The sequence below is a fragment of the Anomaloglossus baeobatrachus genome, chromosome 9 (assembly GCF_048569485.1).
Source record: "Anomaloglossus baeobatrachus isolate aAnoBae1 chromosome 9, aAnoBae1.hap1, whole genome shotgun sequence".
Taxonomy (NCBI): domain Eukaryota; kingdom Metazoa; phylum Chordata; class Amphibia; order Anura; family Aromobatidae; genus Anomaloglossus; species Anomaloglossus baeobatrachus.
Genome location: NC_134361.1, coordinates 94295654 through 94322433, shown reverse-complemented (window position 1 = coordinate 94322433; position 26780 = coordinate 94295654). Strand labels below are relative to the sequence as shown.

General features: G+C 51.7%; 1 protein-coding gene across 2 annotated transcripts in view; it reads right to left on the bottom strand.

Moving 5' to 3' along the window:
* CUL4B (cullin 4B) overlaps window positions 1-26780 on the bottom strand; it is a 181458-nt gene that overhangs the window by 128950 nt on the left and 25728 nt on the right. For both annotated transcript variants that reach the window (XM_075323898.1, XM_075323897.1), the window contains 3 exons: window positions 22900-23003; window positions 19464-19533; window positions 803-876 (listed from right to left, as the gene is read on the bottom strand). In XM_075323898.1, the coding sequence (XP_075180013.1) occupies window positions 803-876; window positions 19464-19533; window positions 22900-23003 (248 nt within the window). The remainder of the gene's footprint in view (window positions 1-802; window positions 877-19463; window positions 19534-22899; window positions 23004-26780) is intronic.

Here is a 26780-nt window from a genome sequence, read left to right as displayed (position 1 = left end):
AGACAATCCTAGAGAAAAAAAAACAAAACAAAACCTTAAGGCTATGTGCCCACGCTGCGGAAAATTTGCCGCAATTTTTTTTGCGGATATTACGCGGATTTTTTAAAAATCCGCAATACAGCGAATCCCCAGCCATTTCTATGGCATTTGGGGAGTGCTGTGCCCATGCTGTGTTTTTTTCCGCAGCACAAATAAAGCGGATTTCCCTGCGGGAAAATCTGCAGCATGTGAATTATTCCTGCAGATTTTTCCGCACGATCCCATACTTACCTGCCTTGATAGAAGACACCAGAGTCACTTCCTCCGATGCACTGCAGAGGAGCGCAGTGGTGCCAGAAGGTGGGCGGGGCCTGCACGAGCTCCAGTCATGTGACAGCCGGAGCTAGTTCAGGCCCGCCCACCTTCTCCGGCAATGTGCAGACAGACACGGCCAGAGAGTGAAGTGCTGCATGATGGAGGTATGAACGCCCCGATCACTCAGCACTTGTTCTGCATTGAGGATGCAGTGCCGAAGCCATGGTACTGTATCCTCAATGCAGAATGACCGCAGGACATTACAAAATAAAACCGCAGCATGGAAACAGACAAAGTGGTGCGACGGTTTTCTGGGAGCTCCTGCGGAAAGTCCTGCGGATATATCCGCATTACACTTTCCCCGTGGGCACATTGCTTCCAGTGCCTAACTTTTAGGCTATGATGTTGGAGTAATGTATGCGACTGCGCTAGCCTTGATCTCAGCTAGTGATGGTTAGGTTTCATTTACAGATGTTTATATATCAACCCATAAAGAGAATGAACTTACCATATAGATGGCAGCATGGAGTTCTGAAGAACATAGGTACGGTCCAGAAATAGGAAAATACTTCTAATCATAATCTAAACAAAAAAAAAAATATATATATGTTTTAGTTAAAAAATTATTTGCACCTGACTATTCATATACCCCAGCTGTTAGCACCAATATCATTATGCTCATTTTACATGTAGAGGACCGAGAAGGTGGTGCAAAGTGGGGGACCAATATAAAGAGAATTTTGTTACTTACCGTAAATTCTTTTTCTTATAGTTCCGTATTGGGAGACCCAGACCATGGGTGTTTAGCTTCTGCCTCCGGAGGACACACAAAGTACTACACTAAAAAGTGTAGCTCCTCCCTCTGAGCTTATACACCCCCTGGTAGCCAGTCCTAGCCAGTTTAGTGCAAAAGCTGAAGGAGAATAGCCACCCACAAGCAGAACCGAGTAAGAATCGGAACAACCGGAGACTCTGTCCACGACAACAGCCGGTGATAACACACGGAACAAGAAAATTGCCAACAGGCAACAGGGAGGGAGCTGGGTCTCCCAATACAGAACTATAAGAAAAAGAATTTACGGTAAGTAACAAAATTCTCTTTTTCTTTATCGTTCCTTTGGGAGACCCAGACCATGGGACGTTCCAAAGCTGTCCCTGGGTGGGAATAAACAGAAAAAACTAAGAAGTAGGCGGAGTCTAACTTCACAAGTGGGCGACAGCCGCCTGAAGGATGCGTTTGCCCAAGCTCGCATCTGCCGAAGCATGAGCATGCACTTGGTAGTGCTTCGAAAAGGTATGCAGGCTAGTCCAAGAGGCAGCCTGACAGACTTGTTGAGCCGTAGCCTCGTGCCTAAAAGCCCAAGAGGCACCAACAACAGCTCTGGTCGAGTGTGCTTTGATCCCCGGCGGGGGAGGCACCTGAGTACTCTGGTAGGCATCCGAAATGGTCGATCTAATCCAACGGGCCAAGGTCGGCTTAGAAGCAGAGAGACCCTTGCGCCGCCCTGTGGTTAGCACAAAAAGAGAGGTGCACCGCCTAAGCGCAGCGGTGCGAAACACATAGATCCGGAGAGCACGCACCAGATGTAGAGTATGCAGCGCTTTCTCAAAGCGATGAACAGGGGCCGGACAGAAGGAAGGCAAGGAAATATCCTGGTTAAGGTGGAAGGGAGAGACCACCTTAGGAAGAAAGTCCGGGGTCGGACGGAGAACTACCTCGTCTTGGTGAAAAACCAAAAAAGGTGACTCCGAGGAGAACGCAGCCAAATCAGAGACTCTCCTGAGAGAAGTTATGGCAACTAGAAAGGCCACCTTTTGAGAAAGACGATACAAAGAAACCTCCCTAAGGGGCTCGAAAGGGGGTTTCTGCAATACCGTGAGGACAAAGTTAAGGTCCCAGGGATCCAAGGGCCGCAGATAAGGCGGAATGATGTGAGTCGCACCTTGCATGAAGGTGCGGACCTGAGCCAGCCGGGCGAGACGCCGCTGGAACAGCACTGATAGAGCTGAGACTTGTCCCTTGAGAGAGTTGAGGGACAGTCCTAGCTGCAGACCGGACTGTAAAAAAGACAGAAGGGTCGGCAACGAGAATGGCCAAGGAGAATGGCCGGAAGAGCGACACCAGGACAGGAAAATTTTCCAAGTCCTGTGATAGATCTTGACGGAGGAAGACTTACGGGCCAGAGTCATAGTGGAGATGACTTCAGGAGGAATACCAGAAGCCGTCAAAATCCAGGACTCAAGAGCCACGCCGTCAATTTGAGTGCCGCAGAATTCGGGCGGAAAAACGGACCTTGCGAGAGCAGGTCTGGACGGTCCGGAAGATGCCACGGCATCTCCACGGACAGTTGGAGCAGGTCCGGATACCAAGCTCGCCTGGGCCAGTCCAGTGCAATGATGATGACTCGACGGCCCTCCATTCTGATCTTGCGCAGGACTCTGGGCAAGAGAGCTAGAGGGGGAAACACGTAGGACAGACGAAACTGGGACCAGTCTTGAACCAGAGCGTCCGCGGCGAAGACCTGAGGATCGTGGGAGCGAGCCACGTAAACCGGAACCTTGTTGTTGTGACGGGATGCCATTAGGTCCACGTCCGGAGTGCCCCACTTGCGGCAGATTGACTGAAACACTGCCGGGTGCAGGGACCACTCGCCACCGTCCACGGATTGACGGCTGAGATAATCTGCCTCCCAGTTTTCTACGCCAGGGATGTGGACTGCAGATATGGTGGACTTTGAGTCCTCCGCCCATTGAAGAATGCGTTGGACCTCCAACATTGCCAGGCGGCTGCGTGTCCCGCCTTGGTGATTGATGTAGGCAACCGCTGTCGCGTTGTCTGACTGGACTCGAATGTGCCTGCCCGCCAACAGGTGGTGAAAGGCTAGGAGAGCTAGAAGCACAGCTCTGGTTTCCAGCACATTGATTGAAAGGGCTGACTCGGACGGAGTCCAAGTGCCCTGTGCTCTGTGGTGGAGATGTACCGCTCCCCAGCCGGATAGGCTGGCATCCGTGGTGAGAATCACCCAGGACGGAGTCAGGAAGGAGCGCCCTTGGGACAGGGAGAGGGGTTGAAGCCACCACTGAAGAGAGCTCCTGGTCCGTGGCGACAGAGCCACTAACCTTTGTAAGGAGGAAGGCCGCTTGTCCCAACAGCGGAGAATGTCCAGCTGCAGAGGACGCAGATGGAACTGGGCAAAGGGAACCGCCTCCATGGAGGCCACCATTTGACCCAGCACCTGCATCAGACGCCTGAGGGTATAACGGCGGGGCCTCAGGAGAGAGCGCACCGCCAACCGGAGTGACAGCTGTTTGTCTAAGGGCAACTTCACAAGTGCCGGCAAAGTCTCGAACTGCATCCCTAGGTACGTGAGACTCTGGGTCGGAGTCAGAGTGGATTTGGGAAGATTGACAATCCACCCGAATTGGGCTAGGGTGGCGAGAGTGAGCGAAACACTCCGCTGACAGTCTGCGCTGGATGGACCCTTGACCAGGTGGTCGTCCAGATAAGGAAGCACTGCTAACCCCTGGAGGTGCAGGACCGCAATCACTGCCGCCATGACCTTGGTGAATACCCGAGGGGCCATGGCTAACCCGAAGGGGAGAGCCACGAATTCGAAATGATCCTCTCCTATCACAAAACGTAACCAACGCTGATGTGACACTGCGATTGGCACATGTAGATAGGCATCTCTGATGTCGATGGACGCCAGGAACTCCCCTTGGGTCATAGAGGCAATGACTGATCGCAGAGACTCCATGCGAAAATGCCGCACCCGGACATGCTTGTTGAGAAGCTTGAGATCCAGAATGGAAGGTACCGTCCTTTTTTGGAACTAGGAAGAGATTTGAGTAAAAACCTCTGAACCGTTCCTGAGCGGGAACTGGGACAATCACTCAGTTTGCCTGCAAGGACGCCACGGCCTGCGAGAAGGCGGCGGCCTTGGAGCAGGGGGGAGTTGAGAGAAAAAATCTGTTTGGAGGGCTGGAAGAGAATTCTATCCTGTAGCCGTGAGATATGATGTCTCTCACCCACTGATCGGAGACTTGCTTTAACCAAGCGTCGCCAAAGTGGGAGAGCCTGCCACCGACTAAGGACGTGGCTGGAGCGGGCCGAGAGTCATGAGGAAGCTGCCTAAGTGGCAGAACCTCCTGCGGTCTTCTGCGGACGCGCTTTTGGGCGCCAGTTGGATTTCTGATCCTTGGCTGAGTTAGCGAACGAGGCGGAAGGCTTAGAGGATGACCAGTTGGAGGAACGAAAGGAACGAAACCTCGATTGATTCCTACCCTGGGCGGGTTTCCTGGTCTTGGTTTGTGGCATGGAAGTACTCTTCCCGCCAGTAGCTTCCTTAATGATTTCATCCAGCTGTTCACCAAACAGCCGTGAACCAGCAAAAGGGAGCCAAGCAAGAAACTTCTTGGAAGAAGCATCTGCCTTCCACTCTCGAAGCCACAAAATCCTGCGGATAACAAGAGAATTAGCTGAAGCCACCGCAGTGCGGTGAGCAGCCTCTAGCATGTCAGACATGGCATAGGATGAAAAAGCTGAAGCCTGAACAGTTAAGGTAACCATCTCAGGCATAGATTCCTTGGTGAGGGAATGCATCTCCTCTAGAGAAGCAGAGATGGCTTTTAGAGCCCACACTGCTGCAAAAGTCGGGGAAAACGCGGCCCCCGCAGCTTCATACACAGATTTGGCCAGAAGGTCAATCTGACGGTCAGTGGAATCCTTAAGTGAGGTGCCGTCAGCCACCGACACAACGGTCCGGGCTGAGAGCCTAGACACCGGAGGGTCTACCTTTGGGGGGTGAGACCACTCCTTGACCACCTCAGGTGGAAATGGAAACCGGTCATCAGAACCACGCTTTGGAAAGCGTTTGTCAGGGCAGGCCCTGGGTTTGGTCACAGCGGTCTGAAAACTGGAGTGGTTAAAGAACACACTCTTTGCCCTCTTAGGCGAGGTAAACTGATGTTTTTCTGCCAAAGAGAGTTGCTCCTCTGACACTGGCGGATTGAGATCCAGCACAGAATTAATAGAAGCAATCAAATCACTAAGATCTGAGTCACCCTCAGAGAAATCGATGGGATACATAGCCTCCGAGCCCCCAGTGAGGGCATCCTCCTCATCTTGAGAGTCAGCTCTTGAGACAGAGCCGTGGGATGGGGAGGGGGAGGAAACCCTGCGCCTTCTCTTAGAAGGACGGGGTCTGGGATCAGATGATGAATCCTCCGTGAGCTCCGATGGACGGAGGTCAGAGGATAGGAGTCCTCTGTCAAGAGTATTAGAGGCACCCTGTGAGGGAGGCTGATGCATATTCATCAAAGTCCTGGACAAAAGTCCCATGGACTCAGCAAATGACTGGGATATGGACCTAGAAAAAAGAACTCTACCCAGGCCGGGGGTTCAATCACAGGTGCAGCAGCAGCCTGAGAGCCCACTGGGGGTGAGACTCCAGGCTGTGGTACCGCCAAGTTAGAGCAACCATCACAATGTGGATAGGTGCTCGGCTCAGGCAGCAGGAGCTTACATGCAGTGCATGCAGAATAAAGCTTTGGAGCCTTGCTCCTTGTGTGAGACATGCTGCTGTGTGCCCTCCAGATCCCGAAGCCCGGTCCCCCAGTCGCAGCACCTCAGCAGAGATGCAGAATGCAGGATGTCCCAGAGCAGAGTGAACTCTGCCTGAGAAGAGGGCGTTCCTATAAAAGAGCGGGAACTGGAGGGCTATAGAGACCTGCAAGGAAGGAGGGACGCCCCAGCAGTGGGGAGTGTCCCTCCCCTGTGTAGAACGGCCGCCGGGAGGTGCCGAACCTGTCCCTCTGCATGAGTGACATGCGAGGGCAGGAAAATGAAACTAGGCCTCCGGTGAAGCCAGGGCCTAAATTTAAGCGGCGAGGCCGACAAGCAGGCACCATCGGCGCGGTTCTCAGGCAAAAGCTAGAGAACCCGCCGGAAAAGTTAAAACAATCACATACAGCATACTCTCCCCTTACAATAAAGAACCGGGACCCCCAACATAAATGTCTCAGGTACTTAGCTGCTGAGACGCAGGGCCATGTCCCTGGGGATGAGTGCTCCGGTCCAACAGAATCCTCAAGGGGCTGTGGATGGAGTCCGGACTCCTGCCAGGCATGGAGACCGTGCTGTCTCCCACTTCAAGCCAGAGCCCAGAAGGGATGGTGAAGGAGCGCGGCATGTAAGGCTGCAGCCTTGTAAATCAACCTTAACACCACCGCCGACACAGTGGGGTGAGAAGGGACATGCCGGGAGTACAGACATGGACCCACTTTTCTTCAAACTCTTTCCAAAAGTTAAACAAATCAGATAAGAATGCATGTGTGGATGTAGGCCTCCTGACACAAAGCAATAAACTGGCTAGGACTGGCTACCAGGGGGTGTATTTGCTTAGAGGGAGAGAGGGAGGAGCTACACTTTTTAGTGTAGTACTTTGTGTGTCCTCCGGAGGCAGAAGCTAAACACCCATGGTCTGGGTCTCCCAAAGGAACGATAAAGAAAAAGAGAATTTTGTTTACTTACCGTAAATTCTTTTTCTTATAGTTCCGACATGGGAGACCCAGACCATGGGTGTATAGCTTCTGCCTCCGGAGGACACACAAAGTACTACACTAAAAAGTGTAGCTCCTCCCTCCTAGCATATACACCCCCTGGATCACCAAATATAGCCAGTTTAGTGCAAAAGCTGAAGGAGGACATCCACCCACAAGTAGAGACAGAGCAAAACCCGGAACAACCGGAACCTGTCTACAACAACAGCCGGTGAAAACACACGGAACAAGAAAACTGCCAACAGGCAACAGGGAGGGTGCTGGGTCTCCCATGTCGAAACTATAAGAAAAAGAATTTACGGTAAGTAAACAAAATTCTCTTTTTCTTCATCGTTCCTTATGGGAGACCCAGACCATGGGACGTCTCAAAGCAGTCCATGGGTGGGAAATAAATAGAAACTGAGAAGTAGGCAAAACCTAACTTCACAAATGGGCGACAGCCGCCTGAAGAATGCGTCTGCCCAAGCTGGCATCTGCCGAAGCATGAGCATGCACTTGGTAGTGCTTTGAAAAGGTGTGCAGACTAGACCAAGTGGCAGCCTGACAGACCTGCTGAGCCGTAGCCTGGTGCCTGAAAGCCCAAGAGGCACCGACAGCTCTGGTCGAGTGTGCCTTGATCCCCGGCGGGGGAGGCACCTGAGTACTCTGGTAGGCATCGGATATGGCCGACCTAATCCAACGAGCCAGGCTCGGTTTAGAAGCCGAGAGACCCTTGCGCTGACTTGTGGTCAGCACAAAAAGAGAGGTGCACCGCCTAAGAACAGCGGTGCGTGACACATAGATCCGGAGCGCCCGCACCAGATCTAAAGCATGCAACGCTTTCTCAAAGCGATGAACAGGGGCCGGACAAAGGGAAGGCAATGAAATGTCCTGATTAAGGTGGAAAGGAGAGACCACCTTAGGAAGAAAGTCCGGAGTCGGACGGAGAACTACCTTGTCTTGATGAAAAACCAAAAAAGGTGACTCCGAAGAGAGCGCGGCCAAATCAGAGACTCTCCTGAGAGAAGTTATGGCCACCAGAAAGACGACTTTCTGTGAAAGTCGAAACAAATAAACTTCCCTAAGAGGCTCAAAGGGGGGTTTCTGTAAGGCCGTGAGGACCAGATTAAGGTCCCAGGGATCCAAAGGCCGCCGGTAAGGTGGAATGATGTGAGATGCGCCCTGCATGAAGGTGCGCACCTGAGCCAGTCGGGCGATACGCCGCTGAAAGAACACTGACAGAGCCGAGACCTGTCCCTTAAGGGAATTGAGGGATAGTCCTAGCTGCAGACCGGACTGTAGAAAGGACAGGATGGTTGGCAAGGAAAAAGGCCAAGGGGCATGGCCGGAAGAACGACACCAGGACAGGAAAATTCTCCAAGTCCTGTGGTAAATTTTTGCCGAGGAAGACTTCCGAGCCTGAGTCATAGTGGAGATGACTTCGGGAGGAATGCCGGAAGCTGTCAGGATCCAGGACTCAAGAGCCACGCCGTCAACCTGAGAGCCGCAGAATTCTGGCGGAAAAACGGACCTTGAGAGAGAAGGTCTGGGTGGTCCGGGAGATGCCACGGCACCTCTACGGACAGACGGAGCAGGTCTGGATACCAAGCTCGCCTGGGCCAGTCTGGGGCGATGAGTATGACCCGACGGCCCTCCATTCTGATCTTTCGCAGGACTCTGGGCAAGAGAGCTAGAGGGGGAAACACGTAAGCCAGACGAAACTGGGACCAATCCTGAACCAGCGCGTCCGCTGCAAAGGCCTGAGGATCGTGGGAGCAAGCCACGTAAACCGGGACCTTTTTGTTGTGCCGGGATGCCATTAGATCCACTTCCGGAGTGCCCCACTTGCGGCAGATCGACCGGAACACTGCCTGATGCAGAGCCCACTCGCCGCTGTCCACGGTTTGACGGCTGAGATAATCTGCCTCCCAGTTTTCCACGCCTGGGATATGGACTGCGGATATGGTGGACCTGGAGTCCTCCGTCCACTGAAGGATGCGTTGAACCTCCAACATTGCCAGGCGGCTGCGAGTCCCGCCCTGGTGATTGATGTAGGCAACTGCTGTCGTGTTGTCTGACTGGAGTCGAATGTGCTTGCCCGCCAACAGGTGGTGAAAGGCTACGAGAGCTAGGAGCACAGCTCTGATTTCCAGCACATTGATCGAGAGGGCTGATTCGGACGGAGTCCAAATGCCCTGTGCTCGGTGGTGGAGAAATACTGCTCCCCAGCCGGATAGACGACTGGCATCCGTGGTGAGGATCACCCAGGACGGGGTCAGGAAGGAGCGTCCCTGAGAGAGAGAGAGAGGCCGAAGCCACCACTGGAGAGAGCTCCTGGCTTGTGGCGACAGAGCCACCAACCTGTGCAAGGAAGAAATCCGCTTGTCCCAACCGCGGAGAATGTCCAGCTGCAGAGGACGCAGATGGAACTGGGCAAAGGGAACCGCTTCCATTGACGCAACCATCTGACCCAGCACCTGCATAAGGTGCCTGATGGAATGACGGCGGGGCCTCAACAGAGAGCGCACCGCCAGATAGAGGGATTGCTGTTTGACTAAGGGCAGCTTGACAAGTGCCGGCAGAGATTCGAATTGCTTCCCTAGGTACGCGAGTTTTTGGGTCAGGGTCAGAGTTGACTTGGGCAGATTGACAAGCCACCCGAATTGAACAAGAGTGGCGAGAGTGAGCGAGACACTCCGCTGACAGTCTGCGCTGGATGAAGCCTTGACAAGAAGGTCGTCCAGGTAAGGAATTACTGCCAACCCCTGGAGGTGCAAAACCGCAACCACTGTTGCCATGACCTTGGTGAATACTCGAGGGGCCGTGGCTAACCCGAAGGGGAGAGCCATGAATTGGAAGAAGGGAATTTTGTTACTTACCGTAAATTCCTTTTCTTCTAGCTCTTATTGGGAGACCCAGACGATTGGGTATAGCTACTGCCTCCGGAGGCCACACAAAGCACTACACTAAAAAGTGTAAGGCCCCTCCCCTTCTGGCTATACCCCCCCGTGGTATCACGGGTTCTCCAGTTTTAGTGCCAAAGCAAGAAGGAGGAAGCCAATAACTGGTTTAAACAAATTAACTCCGAATAACGTCGGAGAACTGAAAAACCGTTCAACATGAACAACATGTGTACCCGCAAACAACAATAAAATCCCGAAGGACAACAGGGCGGGTGCTGGGTCTCCCAATAAGAGCTAGAAGAAAAGGAATTTACGGTAAGTAACAAAATTCCCTTCTTCTTCAGCGCTCTATTGGGAGACCCAGACGATTGGGACGTCCAAAAGCTGTCCCTGGGTGGGTAAAGAGATACCTCATGTTAGAGCTGCAAAACAGCCCTCCCCTACGGGGGTGTCACTGCCGCCTGCAGGACTCTTCTACCTAAGCTGGCATCCGCCGAAGCATAGGTATGCACCTGATAATGTTTGGTGAAAGTGTGCAGACTCGACCAGGTAGCTGCCTGGCACACCTGTTGAGCCGAAGCCTGGTGTCGCAAAGCCCAGGACGCACCCACAGCTCTGGTTGAGTGGGCTTTTAGCCCTGAAGGGACCGGAAGCCCCGCAGAACGGTAGGCCTCTAGAATTGGTTCTTTGATCCATCGAGCCAGGGTGGCTTTAGAAGCCTGCAACCCCTTGCGCGGACCAGCGACAAGGACAAAAAGTGCATCGGAACGGCGCATGGGCGCCGTGCGGGAAATGTAGATTCTGAGTGCTCTCACCAGATCTAGCAAACGTAAGTCCTTTTCATACCGGTGAACCGGATGAGGACAAAAGGAAGGCAAGGATATATCCTGATTAAGATGAAACGAGGAGACGACCTTAGGGAGAAACTCCGGAATGGGGCGCAGCACTACCTTGTCCTGGTGGAACACCAGGAAGGGAGCCTTGGATGACAGAGCTGCCAGCTCCGACACTCGCCGAAGCGATGTGATCGCAACAAGAAACGCCACTTTCTGTGACAGGCGAGAAAAAGAAACTTCCTTCAGAGGCTCGAAAGGCGGCTTCTGGAGAGCAACTAGTACCCTGTTCAGATCCCATGGATCTAACGGCCGCTTGTACGGGGGCACAATATGACAGACCCCCTGCAGGAACGTGCGCACCTTAGGAAGACGTGCTAGACGCTTCTGAAAAAACACGGATAGTGCCGATACTTGCCCTTTAAGGGAGCTGAGCGACAAGCCCTTTTCTAACCCCGATTGCAGGAAAGAAAGAAAAGTGGGCAATGCAAATGGCCAGGGAGACACTCCCTGAGCAGAGCACCAGGATAAGAAAATCTTCCACGTTCTGTGGTAGATCTTAGCAGAAGTCGACTTTCTAGCCTGTCTCATTGTGGCTACAACTCCTTGGGATAATCCTGCAGACGCTAGGATCCAGGACTCAATGGCCACACAGTCAGGTTCAGGGCCGCAGAATTCTGATGGAAAAACGGCCCTTGGGACAGTAAGTCTGGTCGGTCTGGCAGTGACCACGGTCGACCGACCGTGAGATGCCACAGATCCGGATACCACGATCTCCTCGGCCAGTCTGGGGCGACGAGTATGACGCGGCTGCAATCGGATCTGATCTTGCGTAACACTCTGGGCAGGAGTGCCAGAGGTGGGAAGACGTATGGGAGCCGGAACTGCGACCAATCTTGCACTAAGGCGTCTGCCGCCAGAGCTCTTTGATCGCGCGACCTCGCCATGAATGCCGGGACCTTGTTGTTGTGCCGGGACGCCATTAGGTCGACGTCCGGCACTCCCCATCGGCGACAGATTTCCTGAAACACTTCCGGGTGAAGGGACCACTCCCCTGCGTCCATGCCCTGGCGACTGAGGAAGTCTGCTTCCCAATTTTCTACGCCTGGGATGTGAACCGCGGATATGGTGGATGCTGTGTCCTCCACCCACATTAGAATGCGCCGGACTTCTTGGAATGCTTGCCGACTGCGCGTCCCTCCTTGGTGGTTGATGTATGCCACCGCTGTGGAGTTGTCCGACTGGATTCGGATCTGCTTTCCTTCCAGCCACTGTTGGAAGGCCAGTAGGGCAAGATACACTGCCCTGATTTCCAGAACATTGATCTGAAGGGTGGACTCCTGCGGAGTCCACGTCCCCTGGGCCCTGTGGTGGAGAAACACTGCTCCCCACCCTGACAGACTCGCATCTGTCGTGACCACTGCCCAGGATGGGGGCAGGAAGGATCTTCCCTGAGACAATGAGGTGGGAAGGAGCCACCATTGTAGAGAGTCCTTGGCCGTCTGGGAAAGAGAGACTTTCCTGTCCAGGGACGTTGACTTCCCGTCCCATTGGCGGAGAATGTCCCATTGAAGTGGGCGCAGATGAAACTGCGCAAAGGGAACTGCTTCCATGGCTGCCACCATCTTCCCGAGGAAGTGCATGAGGCGCCGTAAGGGGTGCGACTGGCCTTGAAGGAGGGATTGCACCCCTGTCTGTAGGGACCGCTGCTTGTTCAGCGGAAGCTTCACTCTCGCTGCTCGAGTATGAAACTCCATGCCAAGATACGTTAGCGACTGTGACGGTGACAGATTCGACTTTGGAAAGTTGATGATCCATCCGAACGTCTGTAGAGTCTCCAGCGTAGCATGTAGACTGAGTTGGCATGCCTCTTGAGAGGGTGCCTTGACAAGTAGATCGTCTAGGTAAGGGATCACCGAGTGTCCCTGAGAGTGCAAGACTGCTACCACCGCCGCCATGACCTTGGTGAAGACCCGGGGGGCTGTCGCCAGACCGAATGGCAGAGCTACAAACTGAAGATGGTCGTTTCCTATCACAAAACGTAGAAAACGTTGATGTTCTGTAGCAATTGGCACGTGGAGATAAGCATCTTTGATGTCTATTGAGGCAAGGAAGTCTCCTTGAGACATTGAGGCAACGACAGAGCGGAGGGTTTCCATCCGGAACCGTCTGGCGTGCACATGATTGTTGAGCAGCTTTAGATCCAGAACAGGACGGAACGAGCCGTCCTTTTTTGGAACCACAAAGAGATTGGAGTAAAACCCTCGCCCTTGTTCCTGAGGCGGTACAGGGACCACTACTCCTTCCGCTCTTAGGGAGTCCACCGCCTGCAGCAGGGCATCTGCTCGGTCTGGATGTGGAGAGGTTCTGAAGAACCGAGCTGGAGGACGAGAACTGAACTCGATTCTGTACCCGCGAGACAAAATGTTTGTCACCCACCGGTCTTTGACCTGTGACATCCAAATGTCGGAAAAGCGGGAGAGCCTGCCCCCGACCGGAGATGCGGAGGGGGGGGGCTGGAAGTCATGAGGTAGCCGCTTTGGAAGCGGTTCCTCCATTTGCTTTCTTGGGGCGTGCGTGAGCCCGCCAGGAATCTGAGACTCTTTGCGTCCTCTGCGTCCCTTTGGACGAGGAGAATTGTGTCTTGCCCGAACCTCGAAAGGACTGAAACCTCTGCTGCCATTTTTTCTGCTGAGGTTTGCTTGATCTGGGCTGGGGTAAGGAAGAGTCTTTACCCTTGGACTGTTTAATGATGTCAGCCAATGGCTCGCCAAACAGTCTATCTCTAGATAAAGGCAAGCTGGTTAAACATTTTTTGGAACCAGCATCTGCTTTCCAGTCCTTTAACCACAAGGCTCTGCGCAAAACTACCGAATTGGCGGACGCCATTGAGGTGCGGCTGGTAGATTCTAGGACCGCATTGATAGCGTAAGACGCAAACGCAGACATCTGCGAGGTAAGGGACGCCACTTGCGGCACCGCTGGATGTATGATAGCATCCACTTTTGCTAAACCAGCTGAAATAGCTTGGAGTGCCCATACGGCTGCGAATGCTGGAGCAAACGACGCGCCGATAGCTTCATAGACAGATTTTAACCAAAGGTCCATCTGTCTGTCATTGGCATCCTTAAGTGAAGCGCCATCCTCCACTGCAACTATGGATCTAGCTGCAAGTTTGGAAATCGGGGGGTCTACTTTTGGACACTGGGTCCAGCGCTTGACCACATCAGGGGGGAAAGGAAAACGTGTATCCTTAGAACGTTTAGAGAAACGCCTTTCTGGATGAGCGTCGTGTTTCTGGATTGACTCTCTGAAGTCAGAGTGATCCAAGAAAGCACTTAATTTACGCTTGGGATAGAGAAAACGAAACTTCTCCTGCTCTGCAGCTGCCTCCTCTGCAGAAGGGGCTGGGGGAGAAATATCCAACAGTCTATTGATGGCTGAGATAAGCTCGTTTACCATGGCGTCCCCATCCGGGGTATCCAGATTGAGAGGGGTTCCAGGATAAGACTCCTGATCACTCTCTTCAGACGCATCACAGGGCGACTGATTGCGCTGAGACCCTGAGCAGTGTGATGACGTTGAGGGTCTTTCCCAGCGAGCTCGCTTAGGGTGGCTGGGGCTATCATCTGAGTCATAATCCTCAGCTTGTGAAGCCGGGGACCCCCTTGCAGTCTGGATTAATTCCAACTGAGGGGGATTAGAGGACAGAGACCTCGCCGTGTCCATAGACTGAGCCCCAGGCATGGATTGCAAAGTCTCAAGGATTTTTGCCATAGACACAGACATTCCATCAGCAAAAACTGCAAAGTCTGTCCCTGACACCGGGGCAGGACTTACAGGCGTCTCAGCCTGGGTCACTATCTCTCCTGACTCCGGCTGGCGAAGCAGCACCGGATCTGAGCATTGCACACAATGGGGGTCCTTGGAGCCTGCTGGTAGAGCAGCCCCACATGCAGCACACGCAGTGTACACAGCCCTAGCCTTGGCAGCCTTGTGTTTTGTGGATGACATGTTGCTGCGTCCTCAGAGCGATCTGGGGTATCCAGCCAGGAAGCGACCTCACAGTGCAAGCAATAAGGAAATATATATATGTCCAGTGACACAGTACACCAATGCACACTGAGGCACTAGAGGGGCCAGCTGAAAAGCCGCTTACCGCCCGCTTAAGAGCGGGTGTGTGGTCTCCAAAAGCCCCCTAGTCCAGGTCTCCCAGAGCCTTGCGTCCTTCCTCCAGCCAGACTGCATGTAATGGCTGCCGGCGTCCTGGGAGAGGAGGGGGGGCGGGCCCTGGGCGTTCCTGGCTAAGAGCGGGAAGCCTGCTTCCCTCTGTGCCTAGTGAGAGGGCTGGAGCATGTAAATCAGGCTCCAGCCCTCGTCGCTGCTAGCGAACAGCGTCTCTCCCCTACCCTGAATGACAGGGTGGGGGCGGGAACGAAGCGGAGCTAGGCCGCAAAAGCCGGGGACTGGATTTATAAACGCCGCCGCCGTAAAAGCGCGGTCGGCGTGTCCCCGGCGCACCACAAGTCACAGCAGCGCCGCCGGTCCAGTGGGGGTCGGCGCTGCGTTCCCACAACATAAAGTCCCCCAGTAAACTGCAGGAACACCAACTCAATAGTTACGGTCCCCGGCGCACTACAACACCCAGCCAGCCCGGAGTGTGTCTGTGCCTGCCGGGGACACAGAGTACCTGTATGATGCAGGGCCATGTCCCTGATTGTACTCCTGCTCCGTATCCATCAGGTTCTATGGGTCTGTGGATGGAGCCCGGCGTCAGAGCTTAGAGGCCGGCAGGATCCCACTTCCACAGAGCCCTACAAGGGGATGTGGAAGGAAAACAGCATGTGGGGCTCCAGCCCCTGTACCAGCAATAGGTACCTCAACCTTACAACACCATCCACGGGTGAGAAGGGAGCATGCTGGGGGCCCTATATGGGCCCTCTTTTCTTCCATCCGAAATAGTCAGCAGCTACTGCTGACTAAAATCTGTGGAGCCATGCATGGAATGTCTGACCTCCTTCGCACAAAGCTTGAAAACTGGAGAACCCGTGATACCACGGGGGGGTATAGCCAGAAGGGGAGGGGCCTTACACTTTTTAGTGTAGTGCTTTGTGTGGCCTCCGGAGGCAGTAGCTATACCCAATCGTCTGGGTCTCCCAATAGAGCGCTGAAGAAATGTTCCTCTCCGATTGCAAAACGTAGCCAACGCTGGTGTGAAACTGCAATTGGCACATGCAGATAGGCATCTCTGATGTCGATGGATGCCAGGAAATCTCCCTGGGTCATTGAGGCAATGACTGATCGCAGAGACTCCATGCGAAAATGCCGCACCTGAACATGCTTGTTGAGAAGCTTGAGATCCAGGATGGGCCGGAAGGAACCGTCCTTTTTGGGGACTAGGAAGAGATTTGAATAGAAACCTCTGAACTGTTCCCTGGCGGGAACCGGTACAATTACTCCGTTGGCCTGCAAGGATGCCACGGCCTGAGAGAAGGCGGCGGCCTTGGAGCAGGGGGGAGTTGACAGAAAAAATCCGTTTGGCGGGCTGGAAGAAAACTCTATCCTGTAGCCGTGGGAGATGATATCCCGCACCCACTGGTCGGAGACGTGTTGAAACCACACGTCGCCAAAGTGGGAGAGCCTGCCACCGACCAAGGACGTTGCTGGCTCGGCCAGAAAGTCAAGAGGAGGCTGCCTTGGTGGCAGCACCTCCTGCGGTCTTTTGTGGACACGGCTTCTTGCGCCAGGTGGGCTTCTGGTCCTTGGCCAAGTTAGTGGACGAGGCCGAGGGCTTAGAGGATGACCAGTTAGAGGAACGAAAGGAACGAAACCTCGACTGGTTCCTGCCCTGGACAGGTTTCCTGGCTTTAGTCTGTGGCAAGGAAGTACTCTTCCCGCCAGTAGCATCCTTAATAATTTCATCCAGCTGTTCACCGAACAGCCTGGACCCAGCAAATGGGAGCCCAGCAAGGTACTTCTTTGAGGAAGCATCCGCCTTCCACTCACGAAGCCACAAGATCCTGCGGATAGCGAGGGAATTGGCGGAGGCCACCGCAGTGCGGTGAGAGGCCTCCAGCATGGCAGACATGGCGTAGGTTGAAAAGGCTGAAGCCTGGGAAGTTAAAGCAACCAATTCAGGCATAGAGTCCCTAGTGAGGGTATGCATCTCCTCCAGGGAAGCAGAGATGGCTTTGAGAGCCCATACTGCTGCAAAAGATGGGGAGAACGAGGCACCTGTCGCCTCAGACAGACTTGGCCAGGAGGTCAACCTGGCGGTCAGTGGGATTCTTGAGTGAGGTGCCATCAGCCACAGATACACCTGTCCGGGCTGAGAGTCTAGACACCGGAGGGTCCACCTTTGGTGAGAGAGCCCACTCCTTGACCACCTCTGGTGGAAAAGGAAAACGGTCATCAGAACCACGCTTAGGAAAGCGTTTGTCAGGACAGGCTCTGGGCTTGGACACAGTGGCCTGAAAACTGGAGTGGTTAAAGAACACACTCCTTGGTCTCTTAGGCAAAGTAAACTGGTGCTTTTCTGCCATAGAGGGTTGCTCCTCTGATACTGGCGGATTGAGGTCCAGTACAGTATTAATGGACGCAATCAAATCACTAACATCTGCATCCCCCTCAGTCAGATCAATGGGGCACATAGAGGTAGCGTCCGAGCCCCCAGTAAAGACATCCTCCTCGTCCTGCGAATCGGCTCGTGAATCGGAGCCGCGGGACGAGGAAGGAGAGGGGTCCCTGCGTTTCCTTTTAGGAGGACGGGGTCTGGGAGCAGATGAAGAATCCTCTGTGAGCTCTGGAGAGCGAGCTGAAGCAGCAGGGGTACCCTGTGAAGGGGACTGATGCATGCTCAGCAGAGTCCGGGACAGCTCTCCCATGGAGTCCGCAGAGGGCTGGGAGATAGACTTAGTAAACATGTCTACCCAAGCCGGGGGTTCAGCCACCGGGGCCGGAGCAGCCTGAGGGACCACTGGGGAGACTCCAGGCTGAGGCACCACCATGTTAGAGCAGGCATCACAATGAGGATATGTGCTCGGTTCAGGCAGTACGAGCTTACATGCAGTGCATATAGAGTACAGCTTAGCAAACTTGCTCCTAGTGTGAGACATGCTGCTGAGGTGGAGGCTCTGCAGTAAGAACACACTCCTTCAGAATGACCCCCAGAGAGTGTATAATAAAGTCCACAACCAGAGGTTGTGGCTTACCAGACCGATTTGTGTGCCCTCCGGATCCCACAGCTCAGACCCCCAAACAGGTTGCAGAGATGCAGCAGCCAGCGCCGATCAGTGTGAGAACGCTGATAAAATGGCGCTGGAGTGAGGAGGGGGGGGGCGGGGCCTAGTCCAAGAGCGGGAACCGGAGGGCCAAGGGGATATACAGGGGAGGGAAACATCTCCTCAGAGAGGAGTGTCCTCCCCTCTGCTGAACGACCGGTGGGCGGCGCCGCACTGTCCCTCTGCATGACTGACATGCAGGGGCAGTGAAACCGAAAGTAGACGCAGCCGAAGCCGGGGACTAAATTTTTCAACGCGGCCGGCGAGCAGGCACCCTCGGCGCGGTTCTCAGGTGAAAACCAGAGAACCGGCCGGAAATCACAGCAAAGTTAAATAACACACTCTCCCCACAATAAATGTACAAGGGACCCCTCAATAACGTCTCAAATACTTAGCTTGAGAGACGCAGGGCCAGGTCCCTGAGGGATGAGTGCTCCGTCCGGCAGGGTCCTGAGAGGGCTGCAGATGGAGACCGGTCTCCTGCAAAGCAGTGAGAACCGTGCTGGCTCCCACTTCAAGCCAGAGCCCGAGGGATGGTGAAGGAGCACGGCATGTAAAGGCTCCAGCCTTGAAATCAACCTTAACAGCACCGCCGACACAGTGGGGTGAGAAGGGACATGCCGGGGGTCCAGCTTGGACCCGCTTTTCTTCCAACTCTTTAAAATCAAAAATCAGATGAGAATGCATGTGTGACCTCCTGAACACAAAGCATTGAACTGGCTATATTTGGTGATCCAGGGGGTGTATATGCTAGGAGGGAGGAGCTACACTTTTTAGTGTAGTACTTTGTGTGTCCTCCGGAGGCAGAAGCTATACACCCATGGTCTGGGTCTCCCATAAGGAACGATGAAGAAAATAGGTGTATGGACATCATCAGTTTTATTTCATGGTAGCACAAAGGTTTTAATCCATCTGGACTTGCACAGACCGCACTTGGCCCCATTAAGGCCAGCTTGCCGATGCCCATGGCATCCATATTCCACATATACCATTGCAGCAGGTACAATTCTGATCTATTCTATAGATAGTGGAGCCAATGTGACGGCAGCGCTGTCACTCATCTGCAACATGGATTTGTCCAGCTTATTGTCTAGTTTGCTGGCCCCTCTGGAGTGTATCAGCAGTAATTGATCACCTAGGCAAGGAGTGCGGGGCATAAAAGCTCTTTCCTATAAAGCTTGTAAGCGCTGCTCTGAAGTTGCACAGATCACTGGCTCCAGCCTGTTTCAGAGTTTCTGCACTACTCTGATGCGGCAGAGAAAGCGCCTTCTGCTTTCTGCATTGGAGAGAGCAGTCTGGGACGATGACACTGCTGCTGGCCAGAGCTGTCAATCAGGAGTACACCATCCCTTGGCAAACAGGAAGTCTGGGGAGCAGTGCGTTCCTGAAGAGTATGCAACGCCTGTATTTAGATATGTTGGAGCCAGAAGCGCCTTCAGTTTAGCATGTCATTGACAACCCTCCATATGCAGAGTGTGGATCACTCTACATCTCAACTACTGTCAAATTAACAGAACACAAACTTTCACAGGAAACGATCCCTCAGATCAGTGCGCACCGGAGCTGCAGCCAGCAACAACAATCAATGACAACTACAATAACAACACGCTTACCATTTGTCTGCAGTGATCCTGCCAGCATTTGTCTATTTTTTTCAGGAACAGAACACTATCCAAAGAATCTGTGAATATTACATTAAGGAATTTTTTTTTTTTTTTTTTTTGACGAGGTATCTAATTACTAATAACATTTTACCCTGCTGATCACTGTACGTTTGACATTTTTAGCCACTGCTCGTTTTGATCGTGAGGATTTGCTCACATCACATGTAGCCTACAGTGGTCAGTTGGGTCTAATGTCTGATGCTCTGAAAAATTATATTCAGGTGTCTATGATGATAGTGCCTTCAACCATAACTATGCAGACATAGCCTTGGGTGGTCTGTCACTGTCAAACATTTTCACCAGTATCCGCTTATTTGAGCTGAGTACCAAACAGCGGTTTACTGCACTGTGGCATCTACCGTATTTTTCGGACCATAAGACGCACTTTTTTCCCCCCAAATGTTGGGGGAAAATTGGGGGTGCGTCTTATGGTCTGACTGTGGCGGCGGGGAATGAGGTGCTGCGGTGGAGCGGGTCATCGGGGGCACGAGCAGGCAGCAGCAGCGCCTGCCGTGACCACGTGGTCCCGCTCATTACATATGCACGCCTAATCCTCCCGCCCATCTCTCAGCGCAGAAGCCGGCGCTGACAGGTGGGCGGGAGGACGAGCGGGGACGCGCGCATAGTAAACAGCCGGCCCGCATGATCACCCCTGGCAACTACAGCCTGGAGTGATCATGTGCGGCTGTATTCACTGCCCCCTGCGCATCATCAGCGCGGGGTGCAGTGAAGCAGTGTACTCACCCGTCCCCGTGTGTGGAGCCGCCCCCCTGCAGCACGCGATGTCTTCCTGTCTGTGACGGTCAGCTGATCTGTGCTGATCAGCTGATCGGCACAGACAGGAAGACATCGCGTGCTGCAGGGGAACGGCTCCACACACGCAGGTCAGCGGCGCAGAGAGGAAGATGATCGGTGCTGGAGGGAGTGAGGAAAAGGTGAGTATAAACGTTTATTTTTTTCTCTGTGCTATAGGATACAGGCCATATACCAGGATGGTATATGAGCACGATGGGGGCATATAGCAGGATGGGAGTATATGAGCAGGATGGATGGGGGGTATATGAGCAGGATGGGGGTATATGAACAGGATGGATGGGGGGGGGTATATGAATAGGATGGATGGGGGGGGTATATGAATAGGATGGATGGGGGGGTATATGAATAGGATGGATGGGGGTATATGAATAGGATGGATGGGGGGTATATGAACAGGATGGGGGGTATATGAACAGGATGGATGGGGTGGGTATATGAACAGGATGGATGGGGGGGGTATATGAACAGGATGGATGGGGGGGGTATATGAACAGGATGGATGGGGGGTATATGAACAGGATGGATGGGGGGGTATATGAACAGGATGGATGGGGGGGTATATGAACAGGATGGATGGGGGGGGGTATATGAACAGGATGGATGGGGGGGGTATATGAACAGGATGGATGGGGGGGGTATATGAACAGGATGGATGGGGGGGTATATGAATAGGATGGATGGGGGGTATATGAATAGGATGGATGGGGGGTATATGAACAGGATGGATGGGGGGTATATGAACAGGATGGATGGGGGGTATATGAACAGGATGGATGGGGGGTATATGAACAGGATGGATGGGGGGGGTATATGAACAGGATGGATGGGGGGGGTATATGAACAGGATGGATGGGGGGGTATATGAACAGGATGGATGGGGGGGGTATATGAACAGGATGGATGGGGCGGGTATATGAACAGGATGGATGGGGGGGTATATGAACAGGATGGGGGTATATGAGCAGGATGGGGGTATATGAGCAGGATGGGGGTATATGAGCAGGATGGGGGTATATGAGCAGGATAGGGGTATATGAGCAGGATAGGGGTATATGAGCAGGATAGGGGTATATGAGCAGGATAGGGGTATATGAGCAGGATAGGGGTATATGAGCAGGATAGGGGTATATGAGCAGGATAGGGGTATATGAGCAGGATAGGGGTATATGAGCAGGATGGGGGTATATGAGCAGGATGGGGGTATATGAGCAGGATGGGGGTATATGAGCAGGATGGGGGTATATGAGCAGGATGGGGGTATATGAGCAGGATGGGGGTATATGAGCAGGATGGGGGTATATGAGCAGGATGGGGGTATATGAGCAGGATGGGGGTATATGAGCAGGATGGGGGTATATGAGCAGGATGGGGGTATATGAGCAGGATGGGGGTATATGAGCAGGAGGGATGGGGGGGAATATGAGCAGGAGGGATGGGGGGGAATATGAGCAGGATAGGGGTATATGAGCAGGATAGGGGTATATGAGCAGGATAGGGGTATATGAGCAGGATAGGGGTATATGAGCAGGATAGGGGTATATGAGCAGGATAGGGGTATATGAGCAGGATAGGGGTATATGAGCAGGATAGGGGTATATGAGCAGGATAGGGGTATATGAGCAGGATGGGGGGGGTTTATAGCAGGCTCATATACAAGGCAGGAGGATCATTACTAGGATGGGGTACCTTAGTAGAGAATTTGGGGACATTACCCCCATAACAGTGTCAGCAGCAGATCCTCACCCCATAACAGTGTGTCATGACCACATTTTTTTGCTTAAAGTTTTATTTTCCTCCTCTAAAACCAGGGTGCGTCTTATAGTCCGGTGCGTCTTAGGCTGTGTGTCCACGGTAGAATGTTGCTGCGGATTTTTCTGCATGAAAATCCGCGACTTTCGCGGCAAATCCGCTTTTTTTTTTGCCGCGGATTTTTTTTTTCTCTATTCTATAGCCAAAATCCGGATCAAAATCCGCAACAATAATTGACATGCTGCAGATTTTTCCGGATCAAAATCCGCGGCAAATCCGCCGCGGAAAAATCCGCAGCATGGACACAGCATTTCCAAAATGCCATTGAAATGGCTTGGAAGTGCCGCTGCTGCAGATTTTCGGAAAATCCGCGGCTTTTCCGCGAGAAATCCGCGGCAAAATCCGCAGCGTGGGCACATAGCCTTATAGTCCGAAAAATACGGTACCTCAAATAGACGCATACCGGTGAAGAATACGTCCGGCATGGCACAAAGTGACTCAGTCTGCATTATTGTTGATGGTTCTATCAGCACAAATTGAGTTACTGACAAGTGAAAAAAAATGTGATGTGAACATGGCCCCAAGAAGAAAGCAAGCTGTGCCCGGAAGTGTCCTACCATAATATGTCTCTGCCAGTGGAGGAGCGCCAATGAATAGGAACTCATGACGGCTACCAGTAACAATTGTACAAGCCAAAGCACCATCGAGTAGGGCCTTGCCACACAGTCCAGAAAACTACTACCCAGATGCCAGAGTTACCTGTAGGGCAGAGCTAGATTATTGCCATATTACAAAAATAGAATATAATAAAAAAGGATATTCTCGGAATTGGTAAATTTGTGCTTTGATGTGGTCTTCACATATCTGCCTCAATTGTTTGTAGAGGTTTGCAGAAATCTTGTAAGAGCAAAGGTTTTCAACAGCCTAAGAAAATAAAAGACATGATAAAGATTAAACCACAGAGAAAATGGAGAAAAACGTGTCAATGAGAAATGACTATATCGCCACATGGTTACTGCACTATAAGGATCAAGAACCAGTCACACTGTATCCACCGCCATCTGTGTTATGTGCTCACCGCACCATATTCTATATATGCAGCACAGTGTGGGCATTTATTAAAAAGGATTCATACAAAGCCATCATTGTGGGTGTAATCCTAGCGTCTCCCAACCTGTTTTTCACCGCTGGAGAGGCGCTTGAAATCGAAGAACCGTGTCTTAGGCTAGTTTCACACTTGCACTTTTTTCCTTCAGTCGCAATCCGCCGTTTTGGAAAACAGCGGAATCTGTTAACAGATTCCGCCGCTTCCCATAGACTTGTATGGACGACGCATTGCGACCGATGGCCCTGCGTTGCATCCACCGGCCGACGCTGCGTTGCATCCACCAGGCAGAAAGAACGCAGCATGTAGCGTTTTTCTGTGCTTCCCAGAGCGTCAAAAAAAAAAAAAAACACAATGTGCTGAATTCCGTCGGCGTCCGTCATTTGACGGATTCCTGTGATGCATCCGTCTTTACACAAACTGTGCATGCTCAGTTGAGTAAACTGCTGAAAAAAAAGCTACAACGGATTCCGTTGTTTTGCAGGATCCGTCACATCAGTTGTGCCACTATATGCAACGCATCCGTTACATCAGTCACACAACGCAATGCGATGGATGCTGCACAACGCAAGTGTGAAACTAGCCTTATACTCACCTTCTGGCGTTTACGGACACCACTCCAGTTTCTTGGTGCCATGTGAAGCCAGTAAATTCTGACTTGCCAACAGTTAGAAGTTATGTAACTAGCTCCCAATGCATCTCTATGAGAGCGAGAAGGCGGCCAGAATGAGGCGCGCATACATAAGCACTGGAGAGGGACCTCCGGCTCCATGAAACACTGGAGCAGAAGGTGAGTATATGACAGGGCTCAGGGGACTTAGATTTAAAGTGCTACTCCAGCGGTGCAAAAAACAAAACTCCAGTAGTGGTGCTTTAACCCCTTAAGGACGAAGCCAGTTTTGTACTTAATGACCAGGCCATTTTTTGCAATTCTGACCAGTGTCACTTTATGAGGTCATAACTCTGGAACGCTTCAACGGATCCCGGTGATTCTGACATTGTTTTTTCGTGACATATTGTACTTCATGATAGTTATAAATTTAGAACGATATTTTTTGCTTTTATTTGTGAAAAAATCGGAAATTTGATGAAAATTTTGAAAATTTTGCAATTTTCAAACTTTTAATTTTTATGCCCTTAACCCAGAGAGTTATGTCACACAAAACAGTTAATAAATAACATTTCCCACATGTCTACTTTACATTAGCGCAATTTCTGAAACAAAATGTTTTGGGGTTAGGAAGTTAGAAGGGGTCAAAGTTCATCAGCAATTTCCCATTTTTTCAACAAAATTCACAAAACCATTTTTTTAGGGACCACATCACATTTGAAGTGACTTTGAGAGGCCTAAGTGACAGAAAATACCTAAAAGTGACACCATTCTCAAAACAGCACGCCTCAAAGTACTCAAAACCACATCCAAGAAGTTTATTAACCCTTCAGGTGCTTCACAGGAACTAAAGCAAAGTGGAATGAAAAAAAGCAAAAAATAAAATTTTACCTAAAATGTTGCTCTACCCCAAATTTATTCACTTTTAGAAGAAATAACACAACAAAATGAACCCCAAAACTTGTTACCCACTTTCTTATGAACGCGCCAATACCCCACATGTGGTCAGAAACCTTTGTTTGGACAAATGGGAGGGCTCGGAACAGAAGGAGCAATATTTGAATTTTGGAAAGCAAATTTGGCTGAAATAGATTGCGGGCACCATGTTGCATTTACATGTCCGCCAAGGTACCTAAACAGCAGAAACCCCTTACAAGTGACACCATTTTGGAAACTAGACCCCTCAAGGCTTCTATCTAGGGGTATAGTGAGCATTTTGGATCCACAGGTACTTCACAGATTTTGATAACGTTACGTTGTCACATTGAAAATTTTCATTTTTTTCTCAAAAATGTTGCTTTAGCATCAATTTTTTCACTTTTTCAAGAGGTAATTCCAAAAATGTGACCCCAATGTTTGTTACCCACTTTTTTATGAGCGCGGTGATACCTCACTTGTGGTCTGAAACCTTTGTTTGGAGAAATGGGAGGGCTTGGAACGGAAGGAGCAATATTTGAATTTTGGAAAGGAAATTTGGCTGAAAAAGATTGCGGGCACCATGTCGCATTTGGAGGACCCCTAAGGTACGTAAACAGCAAAAAAACACCACAAGTGACCCCATATTGGAAACTAGGCCCCTCAAGGAATTTATCTTGATGTTTGGTGAGTACCCTGAACCCCCAGGTGCTTTACAGAAGTTTATAACGTTGAGCCATGAAAATAAAAAAATAAAATTTTACCACAAAATTGTTACTTCAACCAGGTAGCTTTTTTTTCACAAGGGTAACAGGAAAAAAATCACCATGAAATTTATTGCGCAATTTCTCCTGAGTTTGTTGATATCTTGTATGTGGTGGAAATCAACTGTTTGGGCACACTACAGGGCTCAGAAGAGAAGGAGTGCAATTTGACTGCAAAATTGGCTGGAATCAATAGCGGACGCCATGTTGCATTAGGAGAACCCCTGAGGTGCCTAAGCAGTGGAGGTCCCCCACAAGTGACCCCATTCTGGAAATAAGACCCCTCAAGGCTTTAATCTAGGTGTATATTGAGCATTTTGAATCCACGAATACTTCACAGAATTTTATAAGCTTAGGTTGCCATATTGAAATTTTCATTTTTTTCACAAAAATGTTGATTTAGCGACACATTTTTCACTTTTTCAAGAGGCAACAACAAAACGTGTACCCCACAGGTTGTTATCTAATTTCTTGTGAGCGCAGGGATACCACACATGTGGCCAAAAACCTTTGTTTGGATAAATGGGAGGGCTTGGAATGGAAGGAGCACCATTTGAATTTTGGAAAAGTTGAAGTAAATTGCGCGCACCATGTCACATTAGCAGGGCCCCTTGGGCACCTATACATCAGAAACCCCCCACAAGTGACCTCATTTTGGAAACTGGACCCCTCAAGGATTTTATTCAGGAGTATAGTAAACATTTTGAATCCACAGGTACTTCACAAAACTGTTGCTGTAGCAAAAAATTTCTCACTGTTAAGGGGGCTTTACACGCTGCGACATCGCTAATGCGGAGTCGTTAGGGTCACGGAATTGGTGACGCACATCCGGCCGCATTAGCGATGTTGCTGCGTGTGACACCGATGAGCGATTTTGCATCGTTGCAAAAACGTGCAAAATCGCTCATCGGTGACATGGGGGTCCATTCTCGATTATCGTTACTGCAGCAGTAACGATGTAGTTCGTCGCTCCTGCGGCAGCACACATCGCTATGTGTGACGCCGCAGGAACGAGGAAGCTCCCCTTACCTGCCTCCCGGCCGCTATGAGGAAGGAAGGAGGTGGGCGGGATGTTCCGGCCACTCATCTCCGCCCCTCCGCTTCTATTGGGCGGCCGCTCAGTGACGTCACTGTGACGCCACACGGACCGCCCCCTTAGAAAGGAGGCGGTTTGCCGGTCACAGCGACGTCGCCGGGCAGGTAAGTATGTGTGACGCATCTGCGCGATGTTGTGCGGCACGGGCAGCGATTGCCCGTGTCGCACAACAGATGGGGGCGGGTACCCACGCTAGCGATATCGGGACCGA